This window comes from Mirounga angustirostris, unplaced genomic scaffold (assembly GCF_029215605.1).
Source record: "Mirounga angustirostris isolate CCGP_5_RB_7025 unplaced genomic scaffold, mMirAng1.0.hap1 SCAF_3, whole genome shotgun sequence".
Lineage (NCBI taxonomy): Eukaryota > Metazoa > Chordata > Mammalia > Carnivora > Phocidae > Mirounga > Mirounga angustirostris.
The window spans coordinates 70,449,305-70,475,791 of NW_026991711.1; the positions used below are offsets into that span (position 1 = coordinate 70,449,305).

Below are 26,487 nucleotides of genomic sequence, written 5' to 3' on the forward strand. Positions count from 1 at the left end.
GGGTTTTAATGAATTAGTGTTTCATACAAAACAGAACCCATATAGCAAGCCTAATAAGCACCTGGTTATTATTTTCTCCCAAAACAGAACTGTTGGATGGTGTCCCACTTTCCTCGCAGAAATACCATGTGCTAGGAGAAAGAGGGCATTTATGATGTGAACTCTTATTAACACAAACATAGATCATTTTCCTGCTAGAGATCATTTATTAAATGTGTAACATTACTTAGAGTTCTAGTAACAAGGTTTCCTGCCATCTTTTGTAAGTAAAGAAGTTGTATGGGGGGAGGTTTACATTCCACAGCACTCAACTATTACATAAGAAACAGGCTTAGGGTCTTAATATGATCACAGAACCATTACCAAACAGTCACACATTCTATAGTCCATATACAATGACTTAAGTTTGTACAAACTAGTGTTTTTCCTAAAACAGTGTAACCAAAATTAAAATGTAGGAATTTAATGTACCCAACTGTAAAAAATGCCAGAAACTAGACATTAGTTTTCCAGTTTTCATTCTGAAATCTTCCTTGTCCTATAATACAAAATGAAGCAAACAAGGAAAACCAGTTTTTGATCATTTTAATTTGTAAAACAGATTACATGCTTTGTGAGTAGAACCAAAGGAAAAGCCTTCAGTAGCTTACGTTTTGTTCATGACAAGGCCAGTGTGTAAACACTACTTAATAACATACTAAGTTTTTCCAAGAGCAATAATAAATATTAAACTAAAAAGAGGTAACATGCACTCAACAACTCTCAAACAGATATTCATCAAAATGAGGTAAGTCTAATGTGTCATTTGCTAAAGAATTTAATGAAGTGGAAAAAAACTCATCAAAAATATCAGTCTTCATGGAACTTTCCAAGTTCAATGTCCTAATGCAGACATTATTTGTCACTGAGTCTGGCTGAACTTCACATTGATTTTTCTTGCTGGGGCTACAGTAATTATGGTCCTGTCTCAGATGTGTGTTTTGGGGAATATCATTTAATTCAGTAGACACTGGTGCTGGGATGTGGTCATCTCCCATTTCTAAATACCTAAAGTCAGCCTCCCCATTTTCTGAGTGCTCTGTTGAGACAACAGTTGTAGGAGACAGTAATTCTGCTAAAATTTCCTCATGACTTTGGCTACTATATGGAACCGTGGTGCACCCAGATTTATTATCAGCAGTATCAATCTGATACTGTAGTTCTTTTAACAAGTCTTCTATTGATTCACAATCATTTGGAGACCCACAGTGGGACACATGTTCTAAATTTTCAGTTGGAGGTGTTCCTTTTTGGGGGGAAGACATAAGAGCAGCTAATTTCTTCTTTTTTGCCTTAAGTTTTTTAAGAAGTTTTAGACGAAGTTTATGAATCTGACCCTCAACTGAGTCTCCGTGGTTTGCTGGAGAAACACCATTTTCTTTTACACAAGAATCGTGACTGTGGTGAGCTCCGCAGGAGGGGTTTTCACATTTCTTCAAAGCGTCTGAATCAGCAGTAACACTAGCACATTCACGAGAAGTCGTGCTACCAGACGATGGATGGCTTGATGGAGGGTTACTAACTGTAGGAGGCTTACCTGCACACCTATTGGCTTTCCTGGATGCCCGGTTAGCCTTTTGGTTTATGCCTTTCGTTTTAAAGCCACCAAAATTACTTGCCCCCTTAACTGAAGGCTGCAAATCAGTGACAGTGTTTCTATTATGAGCTGAAACACAAGGTGGCATAAAAGAAGCACCCTTGCTTAATAAGCCTTTAACCCAACTTCCTACAAATGGTTTCTTCTGAGTTTCTTTCAGAGATGAATTCTGTACTGACTTCGCTGTTATGGTTTGAGAAAATGCCACAGTTTCATTTTTTTTCAAATTAGATACCTGAGCTATAACAGCTTGTTCTGGTTTTAATTTCTCAGTTTTGGGTGAAAGATATTGTTTTAATGGAGTGTCCTTCTTTAGGGCAACTGTACCCTCAACTTCTACTGGCTTTACTCCGTTTATAGGGTCAGTAGCATGCATAGTATTCACAGGTTTAGTAATTACGGTGTCTTCTGTACTCGGCTGTGCCAACTGCATGTTTGCCCCTACAATTTGAGATGGCAAGCCTACATTCACGAATTGGTCTTGAGTAAGCTTTTCAACACACGGAGCTGATACTAAAGAAGCCATTAGTGACTCTTCTGATTGCAACGTATTTGTTTTGCCAACTCCTGCATTTTCTGTCACAGGTTCATTTTCTAAGAGAAAACATTCAGAGTTAACCTGTATTTCTTCAAGTGTCAAAGACAAAATATTACTGTCAACCCAACCTTCTGGACCTGAAAGTACATGATGCCCACGCGTTACAGATGCACCCTGTGAGAGAGGGCTCGGTGCAACTGCCGTCCCGGTTGTGCAGGGCGGCTCAGCAGAGGCAGCGTCACCCCCAGAACACCATGTTGGAGCGGCTGGTTTCTCATCACCGAGAGCAGCCTCCTCATTAGCCTTTTTAAGTGGAAGGCAGGCAGATGCTTTATCTGTCATATGAGGTGTTTTTCTTTCCCAAATAACAATATGTATCTCTGAAGCAGGAACTTCAAATTTCTCATGCCTTTCAGAACGTAGACCTTTAAGGTCATCACATTCCAGCCAACTTCCTGGAGGATGAGGAAAGTTCAGTAAATGAGGTTAGACATTCAAAACCCACCAGCCGAGGTTCACTTTCTTCTGGCCATTTTAACTGCTATATCCCTGAATATCCACCAAAAGAGAACACTCAAGAACATGGCCTTATACTTATGTCACCATTTTTCTCTGCCAAGGTTAAAGTCCTTATTTGCCTAATAAAAGTTATAGACTAACATCCAGAAATTTGAAAAACTGAGATAGTTTTTACCCTTTCCTACAATACCCACAAAAATCGAGAGAGAAGTCTCTTTAATTTTTGTGACTTAGAATATAGTATATCACCCAATTTATCCAACAACATCAGAAAATGGATTAAATTTTTCCATATATGTGAATTTTCAAGATAAATGGAAGCCTGTTACCCTCAAGTACCCACATTTGTTTCAATTCTTATTTCAATTCAATTCTTCTCTTTTTTTTAGTTAAAAAAAACCTTGGAGGTTTTTAGGTGTTTGCTTATTTTATTTCTGAGCTTCTATTTTCTCATTTGTCAAGTGAAAACGAAGTAATAGATTACAAGGGAAGAGGTTAACCTCCTCTACACACAAAAAAAGCCCCAAGAAAACCATTCACTAAATTAATATGGATACACCCTTATAAACCACACGAACCTATTTCTTCTTTTATACCCATTAAAACTTTGAGACTCTTTTGTTTGCTTACATCAGTGGTTCACCACCACACATGCACATTAGAATTACTTAAGTCACATTTGGGCCTAATCCCCAAAGATCGATTCAATGACAGGGGAAAGCCAAGACATTTTTTATAAAGTAACCGTGATTTTTATATGTTGTCAGGGATGGAAACCATGTAACTATCTAACCTACCTGAAAAGGATTTCAGATTCCCTGGAATGTAGTAAAAAATTAAAATAAATAAGTTGCTTGTTTAGTTTTTGCTTATGTTATTGAGAACCACTTCCCCCCAATTCTGAAGTAGGGTTAAACTTTAAGGTGACAGTATTTATAACGTGAGATTTAGTTTGCAAAGTGCTTTTACCACACATTTTTGTGTCATCCACCCAAACTATCCCCAAGAGGAAAATATCAAATATAAAAAGTGTCCAAACAATAGAAAAGAGAAAAAAATATCAAAGAGACCCCTTACCAACAGCCTAATATGACACTGTAAAGGGCTGAGTGGTCTTGTTTAAGACAAAGTGAACATTGTGAGAAAAACAAACTCAGTATTAAACCGTATTAGATACGTGAAAGGAAAAACTTAGCAAAAATTATGAGCCATACTATTTAACCTTCTACTGAAAAGTTTAATTATTTAAATAAAGGCTTTATCTTAGATAAATTATGAATTTCAGATATTGTTTCACAGTTCTAGAAATAGATGTTTACTTTTCTTTTTTTCAATTTTTTTTTTCTTTTTAAGTAGGCTCCATGCCCAATGTGGGACTTGAACTCACAACCCTGAGATCAAGAGTCACATGCTCTACTGAGTGAGCTAGCCAGGCACCCAAGAGATGTTTATTTTTATTTATATTACTAACATCTGCAAACTAAGCAAAATTTTTGTCCTTTCTCAATTAAAAACCTTCAGTACGATGCACTTTCTTTTTAAAAGCAGTACATGGTTACATATCTAAAAAAATCAAAATCACCACCATTCATTTTTCTATACTGACCATGTATTTCTCATGGAGTAAAAGCGAACATACTAAGTGGGAAAACGCAAACTGTAAACCAACAGTATTATATGATCTCCTTTTCTGTCCAGAAAAGAAATATGTATATGCATGTGTATACCCATACTTATACAAAGCAAAGATAGGAGTGATTCTAAACTAGAGTGACACAGGAGAGGAGGGGGCAGAAGAATTAAAGGCAAGGGCAAGACATGAGAGGAAAAAAAGAGTCAAGGCAAAGTTTGCCTTTAAAAAAAAAAAAATCTAGAATTTGGCCTCTATGCCTATTATCATAAAAGAAAAAGGTTTAAATACTTACCATCCGCATCCAAAATCCATGTTATAAAATGATTATTTGCTTGGTACTGAACTACAGAAGTTATTTGATAAAGACAGCCTTCAAAATGAAATGAATAGTGCTGCAAGTCGTTATGTGGCAAGCCTTCCACAAAGTGCAACATGAGTACGGGAGACACTCTGTGGGAGAGAAAGGCAAGTGAAGTCAAACAAATGTAACGCCCTGTGCCTGGTTACACAAAAGATGGTCTGAAGCAAGGAAGTCACACATAACATGTTCAAGGCTAACTGCACTAATTTTTCTTGAGAACCTCCAGATGTGTGCCTTAATTAGAAACGGAGAACTCACTCTATGAAGTATGTAACAGTAAACCCTTCTCAGGATGGTATCAGTGACAGTTGGAAGCTATCATGCAGTAAGGCTCTAACACAGACCATTAAGCAAAAATTGCTCTGTAAGCCACAATGCTGCTTTGGCTTAAAGATCTCTTGGTAACATAACTACTCTGTAAAATCACAAGGAAAAATCCAGGCCTTTTACAATTTTCTTGGGCATCTAGTGCCCAAATGAATTACTTTTGTTTTATAGGTAGTATGTGAAATAAAGTAATAAACCTAAGACACTGAAATAAACATTTAAAAAACCTCAACATGCTAATAATTTGGTCTATTTCACTATTATTTCCAGAAGCAAAGAGGTCCAACAAAGTAAAACTTTTACTTAGGAAGTTTAATTTGTACCTAAAACAGAGAAGAAAATACAACATAATGGCTGATGTACTATAAACTTTAAGACATCCATAATTTCAAAAATACACTTTATCATTTCAGTAACATACCAAACCAGAACATAGAACCTAATGATGGGCCTCAGATAACCAAATTTAACAAAGCTCTCAGGATTTAAGAAAAATGATGAATATCTCTTTTCCCAATATTTAAACAGCTGTCAAACTTACTTACCTTATCAAAATTTATTCAGCTGAAATGAACTTGAATCAATGTCCAAAATGCAGATTATTCAGACTGACAAGGAATAATTAATTAGTAAGTTATCTCTTGTCAATCATGTTAGAGGAATAATCAAGTCTTCAAAATTAAAGTACCTATAAATAAAAAGTGCTGTAACACTGTCTATAATGCTAACCCCCTTTGATTTTTATCATATCTACCTAATTGATCTAAGATACCACTGGTTATAACATATACCACTAGGAAAGAAAACTGCCAACTAAACTCTATCATGCCATCAATTCTTAGATGTTCTCCCATGTTAACATTTGAAGAGTGTGCCTTTGAATCAATGATCCACAGAGAAACTAGAGATCTGTTCTCACAGCTGGATATGCAGGCTTAGGCACCTGCATGACTCTGTAAGTACTAATATTTAATTCTCCTGGTCTCATATGATAGATACCTTTTCAAGATATCTTCTAAGGCTAGTTACTAAAACACTCTTGTTGATCCCTAGACTACAAAAACTCATGAACTTCCTGCCTTCTTTATGTGAGTTAAACACAGAAAGTGTTAAATAGGCTGCATTTCTTTCTTAATGGCATATTTAAAAACTGGTGCAACTTATAAACGATGGCATCTTGGATTCAATTAAAAAGCATATGCCCCCGCTCATCCTTTTCTACTTCATTTTCTTCTCTGGTCCCCTAGACTCTAGTGTCCCCTAAATGTTACAGGTTCCTCCTACCCATAATTCCAACTCATCTCATACGCGGCCTCTCAGCTGAGGGTACAACTTTACTCCTAGCTTGGCAACAGATTTTGTTCTCAGGCTTCTCCCTACCTGCAATGCCTAGCATGTCAAAGATGATGCTCAGAGCTGAGAGGATCAAGTTAGGTACGGACTCAACCATAAAAAAATTGGATGGGATGGCTTAACGGAACTGGAATGAGAGTCACAAGAGATTTCAAGCCAAGATCCATTTGCATTCACCTCCCTAACTTTAGGTTAAACTCCTCCTATTATAAGGATCTACCCTCAGGAGAAGAGAGAAAACAGAAAACAGAGAAAGCAGCACACAGGGAACTGTGCCAACTGCCCTGGCTACCCACAGACAGCAGGGAAACACCAAATCCCTGTCCCACGAAGAGCAGCCAGTCTTGTGCAAATGGCCTGGAGGACAAGTGTTTTATTTCTAATCCCAACTAATGTAACGTAGTAACTCATATTTTAGAAAATGCAAATTTAACAATGTGCATATATGTATTTCTGAACTGTAATAATGTAGGCTTTAGGCAAAAAAACTGCAAATATAATTTTTAAATCTCATTATATTTTAGATCTAATTACATCACTGAACGATTTCCCATTTCAGATTCTATGACAAAAAAATGAAATATATGAGTAAAATCAGATGTAATTAAAATAATTAGAATTGGTTCATATTAATTATAACAAAATACTTCTTCAGAAAAATTCAACTTGTTAAACAAAGGTTTACAACTATATTCTTCGGAGGTAAGTTCAAGGATCTCATAAAATAATAAGCATTTTGTGCCACACAATGCAGATTTAAATTAAGAAACATAATTTTAACTATTTTATATATCAGTACTCCATCCAAACTTTTGTAGGGGATGGTTTAGTTTATCTGCTTGGAAGAAAGTCTCAAAATCATTATATTTAAAGATACTTTGATGACACTTTAATAAGGCCTATAAGCAAAGACCAAAAACATCTAATTTCTCTTCTTAGCCTCCCCTAACCTTTAGTTTAAAAAAAAAAAAAAAAAGGGGCGCCTGGGTGGCTCAGTTGGTTAAGCGACTGCCTTCGGCTCGGGTCATGATCCTGGAGTCCCTGGATCGAGTCCCGCATCAGGCTCCCTGCTCCGCGGGGAGCCTGCTTCTCCCTCTGACCCTCCCCCCCTCTCATGTGCTCTCTCTCATTCTCTCTCTCTCAAATAAAAAAAAAAAAAAAAAAAAAAATCTTAAAAAAAAAAATCACTGTTAAAAGCGAAGGTTTTTAAATTTTTTATATATTCTTTAAAAACGAACTTTAAATAAATAAACTTTTCAAATGACAATCCAGGACAGCGGACCGGACTCCTAGAGGTGATCATGGCAGTAATGAGGTTCATTTTAGGAGTTTGTGAAGTAAAATTAAATCAGATTCTAAGTTGGTGCTCCACATCACCATGCTCTGAATATAATTCCTAAATAATTTACTTAAAGTAGCAGATCTGAACTTGACAGATCTCATTCATCTGATTTATCAATGGACTCTTTCTAATGGGAACATATTAGAGATGTGGACTGCCTGAGACAAGGTGTTCAAGGAACTTACAACACTATTAGCTTTTAGAATGCTGTAAGGTGGAATTATGCATGATATCATGATGGGCCTAACTACTTTTAAGTTATCCTTAAAAACTATATTAAATTTGTTTCTAAATTCCATTAGACATCAACAAATCAAGAACATGAATTTCAAAGTAAAAAACTACAGAGGACTTTATAAATACCTTGTCATTTAAAATTTAAATGAAATTTCACATACTAGTTCAATTTACTTTTGAATATAGTAAATGTCCAAACTATAAATTCTGCTTATAAATTGGCCTGTTAGAACTCTAAACACATTTCACATTGAAACACTTAGCGCATACACTGCCAAATCAGAGCACGAATCTTTAACGTAAGTAAAGCAACATATTTGTGTAATTAAAAACTGTATGTTGCAATGTGACCAATTAACAGATCAAACAAAATAGTAGTATAAGTTTATCTTCAATGTGGGCTTGAGAAAAAGCAGGTATAACTGTTAGATGAAATTACATACACCAGGAAGCCTCAAGTAACCCAACTGTCCAGTACAGGATGGCAGATACCCACAACCTGCTACCCTTCTACCTCTTTCTCATCAAGGACAGGGCTTAAACAAAAAAAAAACAAAACAAAAAAGGGCTCCTACAACACTCCAATCTCAAAGTTTGAAACCCCACACAGCCAAGAAAGACTATGGACTTCAGCTTAAAGGTACCTTCTCTTCTTTTCCACTCAAATGTTCCAAATGATAGTGAATGACCAAAAAAAAAATGGTAGTAAACCAAAAGGACCAACAAGGGAAAGGAGACAGAAGCAAACAAGAAAACAACAAATATTTTGAAAGCAAAAAGCAAACGGGAAAGTGGTAACTTAGCAGAATGGATGAAGTGATGACATGAGTGCTATGGAGTGGGCACACTGATGAGAAGAACTTATACACCTCACAGAACCTCCAGAAGACTCAATACTGATAGGTGACAGATGTTGAAGAATGTGGGGGTAAGGCCCTGAGCTAAAAACTGGGATAGTGATAGAGAGTATAAAGAACACTCCCACGGACCAGGCCCAGAGAGGAACTCTATAAACTGGAACACTGGAGCAGAAGGATGGAAGGTGGCAGAAGAAAGGTTTCTAGAAAAAAAGGGGGAGGGAGGAGGATTCAAAAACTGAGAAACATTTAAGTGTTTGGAAAATTTACTGATGGGTGTTTGAAGAATTTGGAAAAAATTCACAATGCATACATAAACAAAGCAAATGAAAACACAAGGAAATTAGTAATTCCAGGAAAAATGAAAAGTTATAAAAGAAATGAAACATAACCTTGTATACTGCTTGGCTGGAGGGAATATACGTATATTCATAATAATAAACAATGAGTACTGATTTAACAAAAAATGTAATCATATAGGAAGGAGGACAGGGAGAGGTTACACAGAAATGGGGCCCAGGTGTTGTTATCAGAGTCCTAGTCCTCAACTACTGTAAAAGGAGAAGACTATATAAAGACTATATAAAGAATAAGCACAGTGTTCTGAATTGTCATAGTAAATACTACCTTAAAGGTGTAAAGTAGATGCTTAAAGGAGAGGAGGTAGGAGGGGCACTGCTCTTTATCCTTCTAAGTCTGGGCACTATTAGATTAGCTGAGAATTTATTACTTGGATGAAAACAAACCTTTAGTAAAGATTGAGCATTTCCTGGTATATCCTCCAAGGGCATCAGAAAAGGTAAGAAAAGGTTAACTGTTCTTTATGACACCAAATTATACTTCCAAACATTTCTTTACTGTAGAGTTAGAGGTGAGGGCGACTAAACCTTCAGGTTACACAGGATGTGTAAGTGTGTGAGTGTATTAACTAACAAAAGAGAGATAGACAAACTGCCTATATTGGAACTGACCCGAGTTTAAAATATGGGGCTTCTGGTAGCAATTTTAGAACAAAGTAATTCTGACCAGTGGTCCCACTGAGGACAAATAGAAAAGCTGGTGAAATATAATAAAAACACATCTGCTCAAAGGCAGAGAAAGCTTATAAGATGATGAAGAATTAGCAGCTCAAGTTCTGGGAGAAGATGGGAATTCAGACAGACGAGCCTGTGGTTCATCTTTGAGTCATCTTAGTTCTTGATATTACATTAAGGAAATCTCAGAATTCTAGTGACTCCAAGCAGTTGGCAGAGGAGAGAAAAACTGAAGATTAATATCCTTAAAGGGAGAAAAAAGGCAAAAGAAGAAAAGGCACCAGTAGCGTGGGGTCAGACAATCACCCTAAGACAGGTCTTCAGCGGTATTTTGTCTGGGACAGTTTGCTTACTGGCCAGAGTTCTTGATAGAGGGGCATTTTGGTAATTTGTAACTACGTTGTTTAATGCAAACTTCTGAAAAGTAGCTTGTAGTCAACACTTGCAATTCTACACATTAAATCCACCTTCATTTTGTTCTAAAAAGAGTAAGGCAATTTTAACTCACTTTTCCAATTCCATTTTTCTTATCTGTGACTTATTGCTGCAATTGTTACATGGACCAAAATGGGCAGCATTAAGTGGGTGCCACTCAGGGATGACATTTGTAAAAGTGACCAGATTCTTCGTATGTCTGCAAAAAAAAGAAGACATAACTTAAGTTCATTTACATCAATTTAAACCAATGCCTAAACCTTGGTTTGTTTATTCATACTTTCCTATTCCTCCCATGTAATAAATACGCCACTGTTCCTTCCAAACCATAGGAAAGCTCTCTGTGAAGCCTCTTCACCATAATTATGTGTATTTTTTCAGTTGTGAGATGAAGAAAATGTTCAAACCAGGATTTCTCAAGAGCAATACCACTGACATTTTGCACTGGGTAATTCTTTGCCGTGAGGCATTTGCCCTGTGCACTGACAATGTTTGGCATCATCCCTGGCCTCTACCCACTAGATGCCACTAACAGCTCCAAATGTAGCAACCATTAGCTCCAAACAGTGCTAAATGTCCCCTGAGGTGCAAAACAGCCCCTAGTTGAGAACCACTGTTTCCAAATTTATTAAGAGCTCACCCCTTACTTACAAAATTCACATCTGGCTATCCATATTGACAACCGAAAACGAAAAAAGGCATTTCCAAATATATAATCAGGAATACATACAACTCAATTTTCTTGATCTTTAAAAAATTAGAATACTAGTTGTGAAATAATTTTATTTTCACAGGTTACAGAAGTTCTAAATTTGCACTTTAGCCTAAATACTTGACAGCAACAGACACCTAAAAAGATGATACTTAAAGATGTACACTAGGGGCGCCTGGGTGGCTCAGTCGTTAAGCGTCTGCCTTCAGCTCAGGTCATGACCTCAGGGTCCTGGGATAGAGCCCCGCATCGGGCTCCCTGCTCAGCAGGGGGCCTGCTTCTCTCCCTGCCTGCCGATTGTGTTTCCTCTCTCACTATAGCTCTCTCTGTCAAATAAATAAATAAAATCTTTAAATAAATAAAGATGTACACTATATCTCAACTGGATTCACTTTAATAAAAATACCTTTAAAAGAGCAATTAATTACCTAAAAAACACTAGTTTTTTTTTTGTAAACAAATACTGTTCAATCAAGGTGAGATAAGCAGAGGCTGTTACAAATATACCAGTTCTCAGGGAAGCTAACATTTTAAAAGCGAAGCAGTGTAAAGTTATCACTAAAACTGAATGGACTTCTTTCTACTAAATTCTTGCTTCTCACAGACGACTGCTGAGTAAAGGCTCCTGTATTTTAGGCTATAAAAAGGAGTCTGTCTCAGCAAATAAATGTTAATGCTCCACATGACAGCAAACATTTTTGAGCACTTACTATGTGCAAAAGCAGGATGCTGTGCTAAGCACTCGTCTCCCAAAAAACCCTAAGTGGCAAGTACCATTCTTCTCCCCATCTTACAGATGAGGAAAGTGAAATACAGAGCGCATATCAGATGATAAATGATAGACCTGAGATTTGAATACAGGGAGTCTGACTCCAAAAACCGTGTTTTTAAACTGCCTCCAAAATATACTTTGTAAAGCAAGTAAAAGATCTTAAACTGGCCCTAAAAACAGCAGGACAAAACCATGAGTTTGCTGGATATTCTCCCATCAGATTTAGTGGAAATGTTTTAAACTATGGTATATATTAAGATGTATTTAATGAAATGCCACTTCATTTTAGCTTTTCCTCTATAACTACTTATTTTTAGAACAAAGGAATTAAAAAAAAAAAAAAACAGCAAACCCAAATGCCAGTGGCTTCTTTCCCTTGAACCCTCAGAGTTTTTTATATACACCTCCAAAATGCACTTAACATTTTGCATTCAAAGTAACTTAAGGCATCCAACAGATCAAAAATAATTACTAAGTCACTGGCCCTCAATTATGTGTTTATATGTTATCTCCCTAACTAGTCTGAATTTGGCCAGGATAAAGATTACTTTTCTGTTAAGTTCCTGGCACATAAAATATACTCAATGAAAAGCTGTCAAACAACTCAGATGTGGATTTTGGAAAAGCTGTAATTAAGCTGATTTTAATCATCAAGCTTGTTTATATTATTTAAAATCCAGGTGGTGATTTAAGGAGTATACCACAGTGAGCAGGAAAGTCTGAGGGCAAGAAACTTAAGCTTGAATTTTGTCACTTAGTAGTGTGTCACCTTGGGCCTTGCCTATTTAACCCCTTTCAAAGTTCACTTTCCACATTTGTCAAATGAGGAGAAAATCAGATTAATTTATATAAATCAATGATAGAAGACCAGGAAATACTCGTTCTTATACTCATAGAAAATTATTTAAGTCCTAGATGAGAGTGAAATGCTTATTCTTACTCTGTTCTAATACTTTTGAGTTAACTGGTTAAAAAAAAGTTTTCTGGTTCTGTTGCTTGTATTCCCTAGGACATTCTCTCAGACTTGACTCTCCTTGACTGACCCCTACATACCAAAAATAATCTCAATTTAGATAATGAGTATCTAAGCAATAGTTTTCTCTCACATTTTTATTTAATAATTTTAAGAGACTCCAAATTTTCTAATTTGCCAGTAGGTAAGAAAAGAGGGAAGGATTGATCTCTATTATAGTGATTTGAATAAATGACCAACAGAACCAGTTTGGTAATCTTTTTAACTGCCAACCAGGAACTTTCTGTGTGATGAAAACTTTCTGACTCCTCTTCCAAAATCTACTCTCTCTATTATGGGCTCAGTGTAAGGAAGCAAAAGAAATCCACTGCTGCTTTCTCCTCCATGGTTCTTCCCAAGTCCCAATCTCAGGGCATAAAATGATAGTGTGTCAATCACGACCCCTCTAATCCTCACCTAAGGGCATCAGGGAAGTAGAAAGTAGGCTGAGACAGCTCATTATGCAAGAGGAGTCTGGCGTGGCTGGTCTCTCATGGAGGAATGGGAGAGCCTAAGTTACCTCTCAGAACCGCTGCCAGCCTCTGGGAGTCTCAAATCATAAAAACAAAACCAAACAAAAACCCTAGTTGCTAACAGAGGAATAAACAAAACACGTATCATTTCAAGGAATTCTAAGAAATATTCTTACTCAGCAGGGAATCCAGAGGGGGAGCTGTGAGGGGACTATACTACTCTTCCCATTTGTCTCCCCTTCCACTGAAGAACTTAAGAAAACTCCTACTAATTAACAATCCAGCAAACCATGGTTTTTTATTCTTCCAGTTTAAATAAGCAAGCAAACTGTAGTTTGTGGAGCTCAATTTTTTCCTTTTAATCTTAACGGTGGGGAGACTTCAAGATATGGTGGGAAATTTTACTGAGCGCAGAAGGAACGAGGGAGAGAGCAGTACAAATGGAAGCAAGTTTTATTCAAATTTTATTATTTGGAACCATTTTCAATAAAATACGTCCATTTTTAAAGAAGAGAATAACTAACCTATTTTGATACTTGTGTCCGCACTGTGAACATTCAAAGTTCCAAGAGAAAGAATACATGAAGAGCTTTTCAATGAGGGGTTCCATTTTTAAGAGCAGGGGAAGTGCAAACACAGGGCTTTCCATATCACCTTCAAAAAGAAAAGGGAAAATCATTGCTCATAATTAACTGAAAAAAGTGAACAAAAATTATTAACTTACCTTTTGTCTCTACATTCACAGTACAAATAAATGTGAAAATATATGAATATAGGACAGTTAAGTTATTCACAGTTGGGCAAGGGGAAGTGTTTAAGAATCTTTTTTTCCTGGCGCCTGGGTGGCTCAGTTGGTTAAGCGACTGCCTTCGGCTCAGGTCATGATCCTGGAGTCCCAGGATTGAGTCCTGCATCGGGCTCCCTGCTCAGCAGGGAGTCTGCTTCTCCCTCTGACCCTCCCCCCTCTCCTGCTCTCTCTCTCTCATTCTCTCTCTCAAATAAATAAAATCTTAAAAAAAAAAAAATCTTTTTTTCCTCTTAGAGAGAGAGTGCAAGCACACAGAGGGGAGGGGCAGAGGGAGAGGGAGAGAGGGAATCTCAAGCAGACTCCCCGCTTAGCAGGAAGCCTAATGCATGGCTTGATCACAACCCTGAGATCATGACCTGAGCTGAAATCAAGAGTCATATGCTTAGCCAACTGAGCCACCCAGGCTACAGGAAGTTTTTAAAGCATTTTTCTAAAAATGTCTATCATAGGAAAGATTTAATTACCACTTCAGTCCCTGTCTTTCATTTTTTTGGTGGACACTTATGGAAATGTTTTAAGGACAAAAGACCCATACTATCTCCCTCATATCTTTTTTAGCTTTTCTCTGGAAAAAAAAAAAAATCCTCAGAGCTATAACAGCCCTAGGGTATAAAACAAAATTATAATATAGCATTATAAAAATCTTAATAAAGTATTATAAAAACAAAATAAAAATATATAAACAGTTCACCACAAATACCAAAAATGATATATCCATTTTAACACTGTAGAATAATGTCAGAGGTGGACAAAACCATTAAAAAGCCATTTCTGGTCCAACTCTCTTGTTCTATGTGTGGAGAGGACATGACACACAGGGTTAAAGGGCCAGCCTCAAATGTCCCCACTCCTCATCCACCACTCTTCTTAAAATCTTTTAGTCTCATCTTTTAACAATTAAAATTAGGGGTGCCTGGGCGGCTCAGTTGGTTGGGCGTTGGCTCTTGATTTCAGTTCAGGCCATGATCTTGGGGTGTGAGACTGAGCCCCTTATTGGGCTCTGAGCTCAGCAGGGAGTCTGCTTGAGATTCTCCCACTCTCCTTCTGCACCCCCCACCGCTCGTTCTCACTCTCTCTCAAATAAATAAATCTCTAAAAAAACCAATTAAAATTAAACTTCAATGACTTCAAGACTAGAGAAGATCTGATTCCTGGTGTCATTAAAACAAAAACTGCATAGTGAATCCAGTCTTCCAGTTTTTGGGATCAACAGGCAAATTAAATAGAAGGATTTACATTCTTCTCTTACACTTGTTCTCCAATTGGAAGTTTCTTACCTTCCTGCCCTCAGGGGAGCTGAGATGCTGCCAAAGAATTGCAGTCCTTCCCTCCCCTGCCTCCCCAGGACAGTCTCACTTCCATGGTCCAGTTCTCCCCCTAGCCTGGAGCGACAGTAGCCTGGAACTAGGCCAGGAGGAGTCACCTTGGCACGACCCAAAGGCAGAGCAGGAGGTGTTACTGCCTAAACACGCTCTATAAATACCAGGAGGTACAAAGGCTATTTTAACAGTCACCTTTGTGATATAGTCTCACCACTACTTTTGTACAAAAATAAAAATAAAATATTTTCTATAAATAGAAATAAATACCAATCAGTCTCCTAAACAGGAACACACATAGCATCACCCCGCATCTGAACAGTGCATAGTACAGCAGGAGTTTGTAACAGTTACTAGCATTTAAATCTTACTCTACTGTAACTAAATATTAATCGAAAAGTAAATAATTTACACTTCATAATGACAACATAGAATCTTCAGGTCTAAAAATACATAAAGTTCTCAATGAATCAAAATATCATGAAAGAAAAAAAATATCAAAGAAGAGCTCAAACACACTGTTAAATAAGTTATAGGTGTACGGATCATTTTAGGGAATTTATGTAGCTCCTAATTGATCTTAATTATTTTCCTTTGTTTACAAATTTTATGGGTATTAAGCATAAAGCATCCACTAGAGAACATATAATACCAATTAATTCCAATTTTTATAACCTCCTGCTGAAATTAGTTAAGTGGTTTCTTTGCCTCTAGTATCTTCACCCCAACGCCTATCCAACTACCTAGTTTGCATATTTCCCTAAAATACCATCATTTGCCATGATACAAATCTTTCAGTGACTCTTTGCTGTCCAGTCAAGTTTTCTCTTCTGTTAATTGCTCGTTAATGTTTTCTGGCCACTTTTCTATCAGGCTGTCCTTTTTTTAAAGTGATGTACAGAATTCTTCACAAGATAGCCAGGATATTACTGCTTTTGTTCTCTATCTTTGCCCAGAGGTTTCAAACTTCAATGTGATCATATCTACCACTATTTTATGTACCTTATTTAAAAAACTCTTCTGGTAAAATATTCACCCATATTTTTTCCCTAAGTTCTATAATTCTGCCTTTCCATGTTTAGGTCTTTGAAGAGGCTGAAGTTACTTCTGATTACAGTGTCGAGTAGGGATCCAATTTCCCCCATCTCAGGAACCAGCTGTCCCAGCAACATTTCCTAGATAGCCTTGTTTTCCCCCACTTACCTGCATCACCATCTCTGTCACACAGTATGACGTAAGCAAAAGGGGAGGGTTTTCATCTGGACTCTCTATTCTGTTCTACTGGTCTGTGTATCCTTACACTGGTACACTTATCTCAAAGACTAAATTACTCTTAAAATTACATAAATAAGTACAAACAACAATATTGTCTTTTTCCTTTAAAAAATTAGACATTAGAGAGAAAGAAAAAATTAAATTGAAGAGAGCAGTTACCTTTGTGGGGAGGTAAGGAAGAAGTGAATTAGAGTACAAAGGGGGCTTCACGTGTATTTGTAATATTTTATTTCTTAAACTGCAGGGAGGGGGAACAGAAAGGATGGCTTATAATGTATTTTTTAAAAACAATAATCAAAATGATACAATGACTGATCTTAAAAATTTAACCAACACTCAGGGTCAGTACAGATTCTCTTTCTCTTTCTTTAGTACTTGAAAGTACACATTAACATTCAGAATAAAGACACACACATTGTAGGATTTTTAAAATGCTCTCCAAAGCAAAGATTAGACTTTACTAGTAAGATCTTAAGCTCCAACATAGCACCTATTACTGCTGAATGAGTAGTATGAACACAAACAAGAGAGGAATTCTATTGTATTAGAAGAGCTGTATGCTTGCCCAATTGCTATGATTGCATAAAATAATAATTTAAAAATTCCTTCTCTGTTACATAGAAAACCAGGCCCAAGGCAGCAGTGGAACAAGATGCAACCTTGTTCCAGATATAATTATCAGGGCTAAGAGGAGTGCTGATTCAGACTGGGGGAGAAACCACTCTTTAATTCAAATGGGAACTGGAGCAGGGACCCTGAATAAAACATCTCAGGTCACTCCAGGAGGGAAAGGACACCTGCAAAATGCACTACGGGAGCCCCTCAGTCTATACTCTGGTAATCTTACAGTAAAGCCTCCTTTGAAATGAGTATCCACCCAACAGATCAGTGGTTTGGGGTAAGAACAGGGGCTGAAGGAGCCTGAAGAAAACTTTTAGGGTGACAGAACTGTTCTCTATCTTGATTATGGTAATGGTTATACACTGTATACACTTAAAAAGGGTTTCACTATTACAGAAATTATACTTTGTTAAAAAGGAAAAAAAAATATTCATCCCATCTGAGATGCTACCTGATGATAAATTAGAATAGTCCTTTAGACCTAAAGGAAACAATGCCAAAGATCTGGCATATGGAAATTCAGTTTATTATTTTAAGAACAGAGTAAACATGTATGTAGGAGTTCATGGAAAACAAAATAATAAAACTAGGGAACAGCACAGTGGGACAAAGATACTACCAGGCAAAAAAGACATTGCTTCCAGATACAGTACCTGAGTCTGATGAAATAAATTTTCTGAGAGAAAAATTTGAAGGCACTGATATTTTACATAATTCAATGTGGATATTTAATAGGGGTATCATATATTCTTTACTACAACACAGTATTAACAGAAGAGTCACTACAACAATAAAGAGAAATAAAACAAAAAGACACTACCCTTGAAAAAAAAATCACCAATGACTCTATTTTGCAACACTAAACAATTTTTCGAAAGCCCCAGGATTCTAGCACCCTAGCTCTACTCTGCTCCAAGGCTAAAAGCCAAATCATAGAGAACAAAGCAGGTCTCATTCTTCTGCCCTTTTTAAAAGTAAGCAAAGCTTTCCCAAAAGTATACTTCTCCTCATATTTTATTGATGAAAACTGTACCATATGTCTATTCCTAAACCAATCACTGGCAAGGGAAGTCCGATTACTATGGTTGGTTTAGATTAGAGATTCTCAACCCTGTTCATCCTTAAAAATCACACAGGGGCTTCTAAAAATTGCTGATACCTGAGCTCCATCCCTGAGATTCTTATTTAATAGACCCCAAGCATTTTTCAATCCCCTAGGTGTTTTTAATGTACAGTCAAGGTTGAAGATGCTGAATTAGTCTACTGGGGGAAAGTACTGGAAAAGCAACCAATGGTGTCAACCCCTGAGTATCCACCTGGTTCTGAAAAATGCATCCACTTTTAAGGGGTGGAACACAAACCTATATATTTATATGGAACAACAACTCTGCCCACCAATGATTTAACCAACGGTAGGCTCCTAAATGAAACTACACAGATTCTCTCTCCCAAGAATCGAATCACCCAAAATAATAAAACAGTATTATATTTTCTTATGATAAGTATTTCTTTATGGTAAATGAGTAATACAGTTAAATAATACAAATTACTTACCTAATGTGCATCTAAGTTGAGGTTGAAGCCTAATGAAAATTTCATCTCTGACTTCATTCAGATAGGTCTCCATCTTTGCAAATATTTCTGAAGTAAGAAATGAAACATAGATTATCAATTTCTTATCAATCTCTATCTTTCCACAGAAAATTAAGACATTACCAAGAATGGAAGTTCATCAGAATCAATAAATTTAGCAGAGACAAAATGGAAAAGACAAAATTTCCTTAATTCTTATTCCTCTCTCTGTGCCATATATTGCCCTAATATTCCCTCAGCCCAGTATCATTAGTTCCGACTGCATGAGCCAACATCATTGTGTTTGAGTAAATCTCAGTAAAAGCCTTTCTCATCCAAATAATCACAGGCCTAGCAAGAGATCTATGCTTTCAGATATTCTGCCTATCTCTGAAACAGCTGAAGCTATGTCTTTACATGTGATTATTACTCATGCTAGAGACAACATCTACTCATTTATTTCTTTGTATAACTTTTATTACTTCACACGAATTTGCTTCATTAAAAACTCTGCAGATTAGTTATTACACACCAACTGAATCACAGTTTTATTAACCATTCACCTAGTGCTGGACAATTAAGTTGTTTCTCTTTTCACTATTATAAATACTATCATGATAAACATCTTTTGGGCACATACCTATCCATGTTTTTGTTCATTTCTTTAGGGTTAAAGTACTCAGAATTATTGTGTCAGAAAACCAGCCCCCATATACATCTCACTCTAGTTATTAAGCTACAAAAGATTTCACACACACACACAAAAAAAAGATTTCACCAAAATCTCTTATAATTCATATAGCCTGATCATGCTGTTGATATGTTTTATTAGGAAAATATCTGGATTCTCCTATAATATGAAGTAAGCATTAACCAGAATTTTTATTTGACCATGCCAAAAAAAAAAAGAGAAAACTTAAAATTCAAAGTCAACTTAAATGCAATTATAACCATATTATAAAAACTGTAATTATTCTGTAAAAAATTAATATGATTGAATATATAGTACGGGTGAAATAAAGAGAATTAAGAGTACACTTACTGAGTAACGTATAGAACTGCTGAATCATTTCATTGTACACCCAAAACTAATATAACACTGTATGTTAATTATGGCTCAAAAAAAAAAAAAAAACTACAAAAAATAAAGTGGCTATGCTTTATAAAAAAATTAATATAATTAAAATTAATTCAACATTCAAGTCAAAATTTGAACAAGAAATATACTCTTCTGTAATAATCAATTGAACTGTCACCTAACTCAGTATTGGGTTCCCATAATTATATAGAACAGGAATACAGAGAAGGAAAGGCAGAACAAAAATACTTATAAAAAACTGAATTTTAGGGGCGGCTGGGTGGCTCAGTCGTTGGGTGTCTGCCTTCAGCTCGGGTCGTGATCCCAGAGTCCTGGGATTGAGCCCCGCAATGGGCTCCCTGCTCGGTGGGGGCCCTGCTTCTCCCTTTCCCACTCCCCCTGCTTGTGTTCCCTCTCTCATTGTGTCTCTGTCAAATAAATAAAATCTTAAAAAAAAACAAAAAACAGGGGCGCCTGGGTGGCTCACTTGGTTAAGCGACTGCCTTCGGCTCAGGTCATGATCCCAGGGTCCTGGGATCGAGTCCTACATCGGGTTCCCGGCTCAGCGGGGAGCCTGCTTCTCCCTCTGACCCTCTCCTCTCTCATGCTGTTTCTCGCTCACTCTCCAATAAATAAATAAATAAAAACCTTTTAAAAAAATAAATTAATTAATTAAAAAAAACAAAAAACAAAACAAAACTGAATTTTAGGGGCGCCTGGGTGGCTCAGTCGTTAAGTGTCTGCCTTCGGCTCAGGTCATGGTCCCAGGGTCCTGGGATCGAGCCCTGCATCAGGCTCCCTGCTCGGCAGGAAGCCTGCTTCTCCCTCTCCCACTCCCCCTGCTTGTGTTCCCTCTCTTGCTGTCTCTCCCTGTCAAATAAATAAAATCTTAAAAAAAACAAAAACAAAAACAAAACTGAATTTTAAAACTTGCAAAAAATTCAATCTCGAAGAAACTCAAGTTGAAACAATTATTTCTTATCTAACAAAATTGTAACTTTTAAAATGTTTATACTCAAAGGTGATCTGAGTGCTCTGGGATGCCTTCTTTTACATATGAAAATGGAATTACATGTTTATATAACCCTTTTGGAAAGCCATTCAGAAAGACTCTTTATATTAAAATTTTAATATCCCTTCTAAGAGATAATCGGCAATAGATGGATTCAAAGGATAGATGGATTATATGTCATGGTGTTTATTCATAATTGCAAATAATAATAAGCAGCCTGAATGGTCAACAATGGGGAAAAATATATAAGATTTATATAAAAGATTGCATGACCAAAGACAAGTTGAATAAAGGTGAGGATTCTTATACTCCCAGACAGCAATACCAAATAACCCTGGTAATTAAAATAGTGTAGTACTGACACTGGGACAGATAAAGTAACCAAGAAAACAAAAACTGAGAGTTAAGGAACAGCTGCCCACATATATGGAAGGCTATATAACAAAGGTGGCCTGGCAGATCAGTTGAGAAAAATGTGGAGCTAGGAGCTAGGAAAAACTAGTTAGGCAATGGGGGAAAAGGGGATGACTATCACACACAAAAATTAACTTCAGCTGAATTAAAATTCAATGTCAACAACAAAACTTTGACTTTTCAGTGAAAATATAGGTGAATGACTTTCTAATCTTGGAAAGATTCCTTTTAAATGTCAGAAGTATTACTAGCTACAAGAGGAAAGATTAACAATTTCTGCACATCAAAAGATATCTTTAAAAAAGTAAATACACAAGATACAAACTGGGAGATTTAGCAACACGTATCTGACATAAAGATAGCAACAAAGACATACAGAAATTCAAACAAGTACATGGTAATAGAGCAAATAACAGTAAGACACAGACATTTCACAAAAGAGGAAACATATGATCAATTTTACACTTGAAGAGCTGTCCAACCTCTTCAAAATTTGAGAAAGGCAGAGAGGTGGGTGGCGGATGGGTTAAATAGGTGAGGGAACTAGGGAGTGCACTTGTGAGGAGTACTAGGTGATGTATGGAACTGCTGCATCACTGTACTGTATACACCTGAAACTAATATAACTGTGTTAACTGAATTAAAATAAAAACTTAAATAAAATAAAATTTGGGAAAGGCAAATCAAGACCATAAACCATTTTACATCATTCAAATAGCAAAATTCTCCAAGTGTGAAAATAACCAAGGGAGAATATATGGATCAGGGCTCTCTTACACAATGCTAATGGGAGTAGATTGGTACAACCAGTTTGGAAAACAATTTGCCATTATCTTGTAAATCTGAACTTAGAGCCTATGATTTAAGATTTTATTTGAGAGAGAGAGAGCCATGCGCACATAAGAGGGGGAAGAGGGAGAGAGAAAATCTCAAGCAGACTCTGCGCAGAGCATGGACCCCAACACAGAGCTTTGATCCCATGACCCTGAGACCATAACCTGAGCTGAAATCAAGTTGACTTTTCAGTGAAAATATAGGGGAATGACTTTCTAATCTTGGAAAAGATTACCAACTGAACCACCCAGGTGCCCCAGAGTCTATGATTTGATCCCATTCCTATGGTATACCCAAGAGAAACTCTATTTGAGCCCAAGAATAGTCACAGCAGCACTATTTATAATGGCAAAAAACAACACAGTGACAGGTAAATGAATATACTGATATATTTACACAATGGACATCTATAGCAATGAAAAATAATGAACCACGAATACAAGCAGCTTCACAGATAAATCTTTATAGAAAGAAAATACAAAGGGGCACCTGGGTGACTCAGTCAGTTAAGCAGCTGCCTTCAGGGTCCTGGGATCAAGTCCCACAGGGAGCCTGCTTCTCCCTCTCCCTTTGCTGCTGCTCCTGCTTATACTCTCTCTCAAATAAATCAATCTTAAAAAAAAAAAAAAAAAAAAGGAAAGAAAGAAAAAAAGTCCCAGAAGACTACTGTACAATATCCTTTTTATTATGTTCAAAACAAACTAAAGTAGGCAATATATTGTTTAGCAATACATATGCAAAACAAACTATTTCAAAAAAGAAACAATAAAACACATTTCAGGGTTAATTACTTTTGCAGGGGAGATGGAGCGTGGGATGGGAGGAACACATAAGTAGATTAAGTTATTGGAAATATTTTAATTCTTTTGGGTTGGGAGGTGGGTTCATAGGTATCCTATTTTATAAGAAAAAAATAATACATAACCCTCATTGTGAATAAAGATGGTTGGGAAACTGTGGAATAATGAGTGATTTGTAGCTGTATCTTTTCCATGTTATGAGACAAAACTGAACATTAACTTTTTTTCTTAAGATTTTATTTATTTGTCAGAGAGAGAGAGAGAGAGAGAGAGGGCACAAGCAGGGGAAGCGGCAGACAGAGGGAGAAGCAGGCTCCCTGCTGAGCAAGGAGCCCAATGGAGGGCTCGATCCTAGGACCCTGGGATCATGACCTGAGCTGACGGCAGATGCTTAACTGACTGAGCCACCCAGGCATCCCTGAACATTAACTTCTTTAAAAGTAAAAGAGAAATAAATTATTATTACCAACCTTTAATTCCATCCAACTGATTGGTATGCAGGAGCTTATTGGCTTGGTTATACTTCATAAACAACTGCCAGAACACAGAGTCCTCATTAGAGTACAGGTCAGTCACAGTGTTTTTTAACCCTTCCAAGTGCACCAATGCTGACAGAATACAATCTAACCAACAGAAAGAATTAGCGTTTTTCCACTGGACACATAAAGACTGGCAAAGTGATGTACATTTGCTCTCCAGTGGCATTTCCAGTTCAGACGTGCATCCTTCATTTTGAGGAGAAATCCCTCCAGTTCCAGAAACATCAACTGTAGTAGGATATTCTTCAGCAGCCATGTCCGTATCAGCCTCCAAAATCTCATTCTGTTCCAAGGAATCAGCTGTCCTAACTGGATTCTGTGGACCACTGTGTGGTAAATCAGGTAAGTGAGATGAGGTTTCATCATATGCTTCTCCATTATGTTTGCTGTTCAAAACTTGTCCACCATCAGTAACAGTATGATTTTTAGTCTTTTTGGCATTTGCTAAAAGAGGTAAATCTTTATAGTTGGTTTCCAAGAACTTTCTTTTTTGAGGCTTATTTGTAGTGTGACAATCTTCCAAATCAGGAGAAATTAAGTTATTAAGTGATTTAGAGCCCAAAGGATAGATGCACTAGAAAGAAAAAGAAAACGATAACTACAAAAAATTCAAATAAGCTCAAGTTTTATAGTACAATTGCTACGTCATGAAAAATATGTATAAAATTTTAGCATCAATACAATTGTACCAATCTAAATTTAAAGGAACTAGGAATAAACAGCTATTAAATAAAAATTTTGGCCCCCCAAAGCATAGTTTTCCCTAGTTAATTTGAACAATCAAGGGTTTAATCTGATTCACACTAGAGGAAGCTAAGAAGGAAAACATACATACTTTTAATAAAAAACCTAATGTTTAGTGAATTAACAAATTTCAACAATTTAAAGAAACATGCTATGATGAGTGTTATTCTTTTTGGGACAGGTACACCGCATAACATTAAAAACTGGAAAAGTATTTTCATTTTGGGGGGCAAGTATTTTCAAATAAAAAAATTGCATTAGTAATTTCTGTGTTTCTTAATTTCAAAACAATATTAATCTGAGAGCATATCAGCGTTATCAATTTTACATCCTTATTGGATCTAAGGATCAAACTGGCCGAATTTTAACAACTTCATCAAATCTTATTATGTATTAACATAATTTCAGCCAAATATCAAAAGTGTAGACAAATCACCAAAATAACCAATTTTCCCCAAGTCTGAAACCTAGGAAGATATTTTAAAAGACAAATTCAAGAAATCTAATAGACTATGTGTCCTCATTTAAAATAATGCCTTCTTCTACACAAGCCTGGTAACTGCTACCTTGGTGGCCTCTACTGAACTAAAGAACTACCCCTCCTGCTATTCATGCCCTGGCAGAGTCAGGCCTCTGCTGTACCACTCTGGGCTAAGCCATGTGACCAGCTTTGATGGGATGTTCACAAGCATGATCCATGTGGAAGCCCGATAAGCATGGGCTCATTGAGCTACTCCTTTTGGAGCCTTCCTTCTGGAACACTCCTTCTTAAAGAAGTCCCATCCATTATACTGTGAGGAGCCCAATTAGCCTCATGGAGAGACCCTCATGGAAAAGAACTGAGATCGTGGCTGACTGCCCGAGCTGAGTTCCCAGTTGGCAGCTAGCACCAACTGCCAGCTATGTGGACATTTTAGGTTTCCTAGACAACAGCAGGTGAAATGTAAGAACCACCTGCGCAACCCACAGAATCATGAGTAATGCTAAGTCAAGCCATTAAGTTTTTTTAGTCACTAGGTTGTGAGCAACAGATACTGAAATGCACTAAATCCTCTTTTTAAGTACAGTTTCTTCTATACAAATAAACACTATACTCATAATATTGTACTTATGAAATTCTTTACTTTAATAGGATAAGTTCTGGATTCTTCTCACTGTTACCAACTAGTAATGCACTCGCCATCAACTAACAACTTGACCCTCAACATTATACCTTGAGATTATTTCCTAAATCCTACCATTTGTCAGAAAACAGAGAACACTTTAAAACAATAATAATTTTGTATTCATAGTCATAGACCAGTATATATCCAAAAAAACATGAAAGCAAAAAAATGAAAGACCTCAAAGAGGTATCTGCATACCCGTATTCATTATAGCATTATTCACAACAGCCTAGAGGTGAAAGCAACCCACATATCCATGAATACACAGATGGATAAAGAAAATGTGGTATACATACAATGAAATATTATTCAGCCTTAAAAAGTAAGGAAATCTGTTCACAGACTACAACATGTATAAATATTGAAGACATTATGCTAAGTAAAATAAGTTAGTCACAAAAGGACAAATACGGTATGATTCCGCTTATATGAGGTACCCAGAGGAGACAAATTCATAGAGACCAAAAGTAGAATGGTGGTTTCCAAAGCACGGGTGGAGGGGAAAAGGGGAGCTGTTATTCAGTGGGTACAGAATTTGAGTTTTTCAAGACGAGAAAGTTCAAGAGATCTGTTGCATAATAATGTGAATATACCTAACACTCCTGAACCGTACACTTAAAAATGATTAAGATGGTAAATTTCACGTTTTTTTTAATAATTAAAAAATTTTTAAAAAACAAAAAAAATTAAAAAAATCTTTATCGATCTCAAGCAGAGTCAAGATCATGGTGTCATATCCTACCAGCACCCCTGCTTAATTAAAAACAATAAACAATAAAGGGCCCTGGAGCTGCAAAATTTAGTGGCCTAGATGATTTTCCCCTACATTATTTGCAAATGTCTCATCTGACTTTTCTATCTATAATTTGTGCTCCAGTCAAAGGGCCAATTTAAAATACAATTTGTCCTTGCCCCATTTTTTCTCTTTCATAAATTGTTTTCAGATTTTTATCTCTTTATACCTCGACTTTAGTATCTACTTTGTATTTATAATGAACATATGCCATTTTTGTAACTAGAAGTTTTTTAACCTGTCTTCAAAAAAAGGAAAGTCATAAAATGAT

The 26,487-nt window shown here is 36.6% G+C and overlaps 1 protein-coding gene across 6 annotated transcripts in view; it reads right to left on the reverse strand.

The window, feature by feature from the left end:
- Positions 1–204: 204 nt before the first annotated feature.
- The window catches only part of USPL1 (ubiquitin specific peptidase like 1), a 34,096-nt gene continuing 7,813 nt past the window's right edge, over positions 205–26,487 (reverse strand). For all 6 annotated transcript variants that reach the window (XM_064586261.1, XM_045869266.3, XM_045869267.3 and 3 more), the window contains 6 exons: positions 23,445–24,087; positions 18,819–18,905; positions 13,766–13,895; positions 10,346–10,471; positions 4,619–4,776; positions 205–2,629 (listed from right to left, as the gene is read on the reverse strand). In XM_064586261.1, the coding sequence (XP_064442331.1) occupies positions 753–2,629; positions 4,619–4,776; positions 10,346–10,471; positions 13,766–13,895; positions 18,819–18,905; positions 23,445–24,087 (3,021 nt within the window). In that variant the 3' untranslated portion in view covers positions 205–752. The remainder of the gene's footprint in view (positions 2,630–4,618; positions 4,777–10,345; positions 10,472–13,765; positions 13,896–18,818; positions 18,906–23,444; positions 24,088–26,487) is intronic.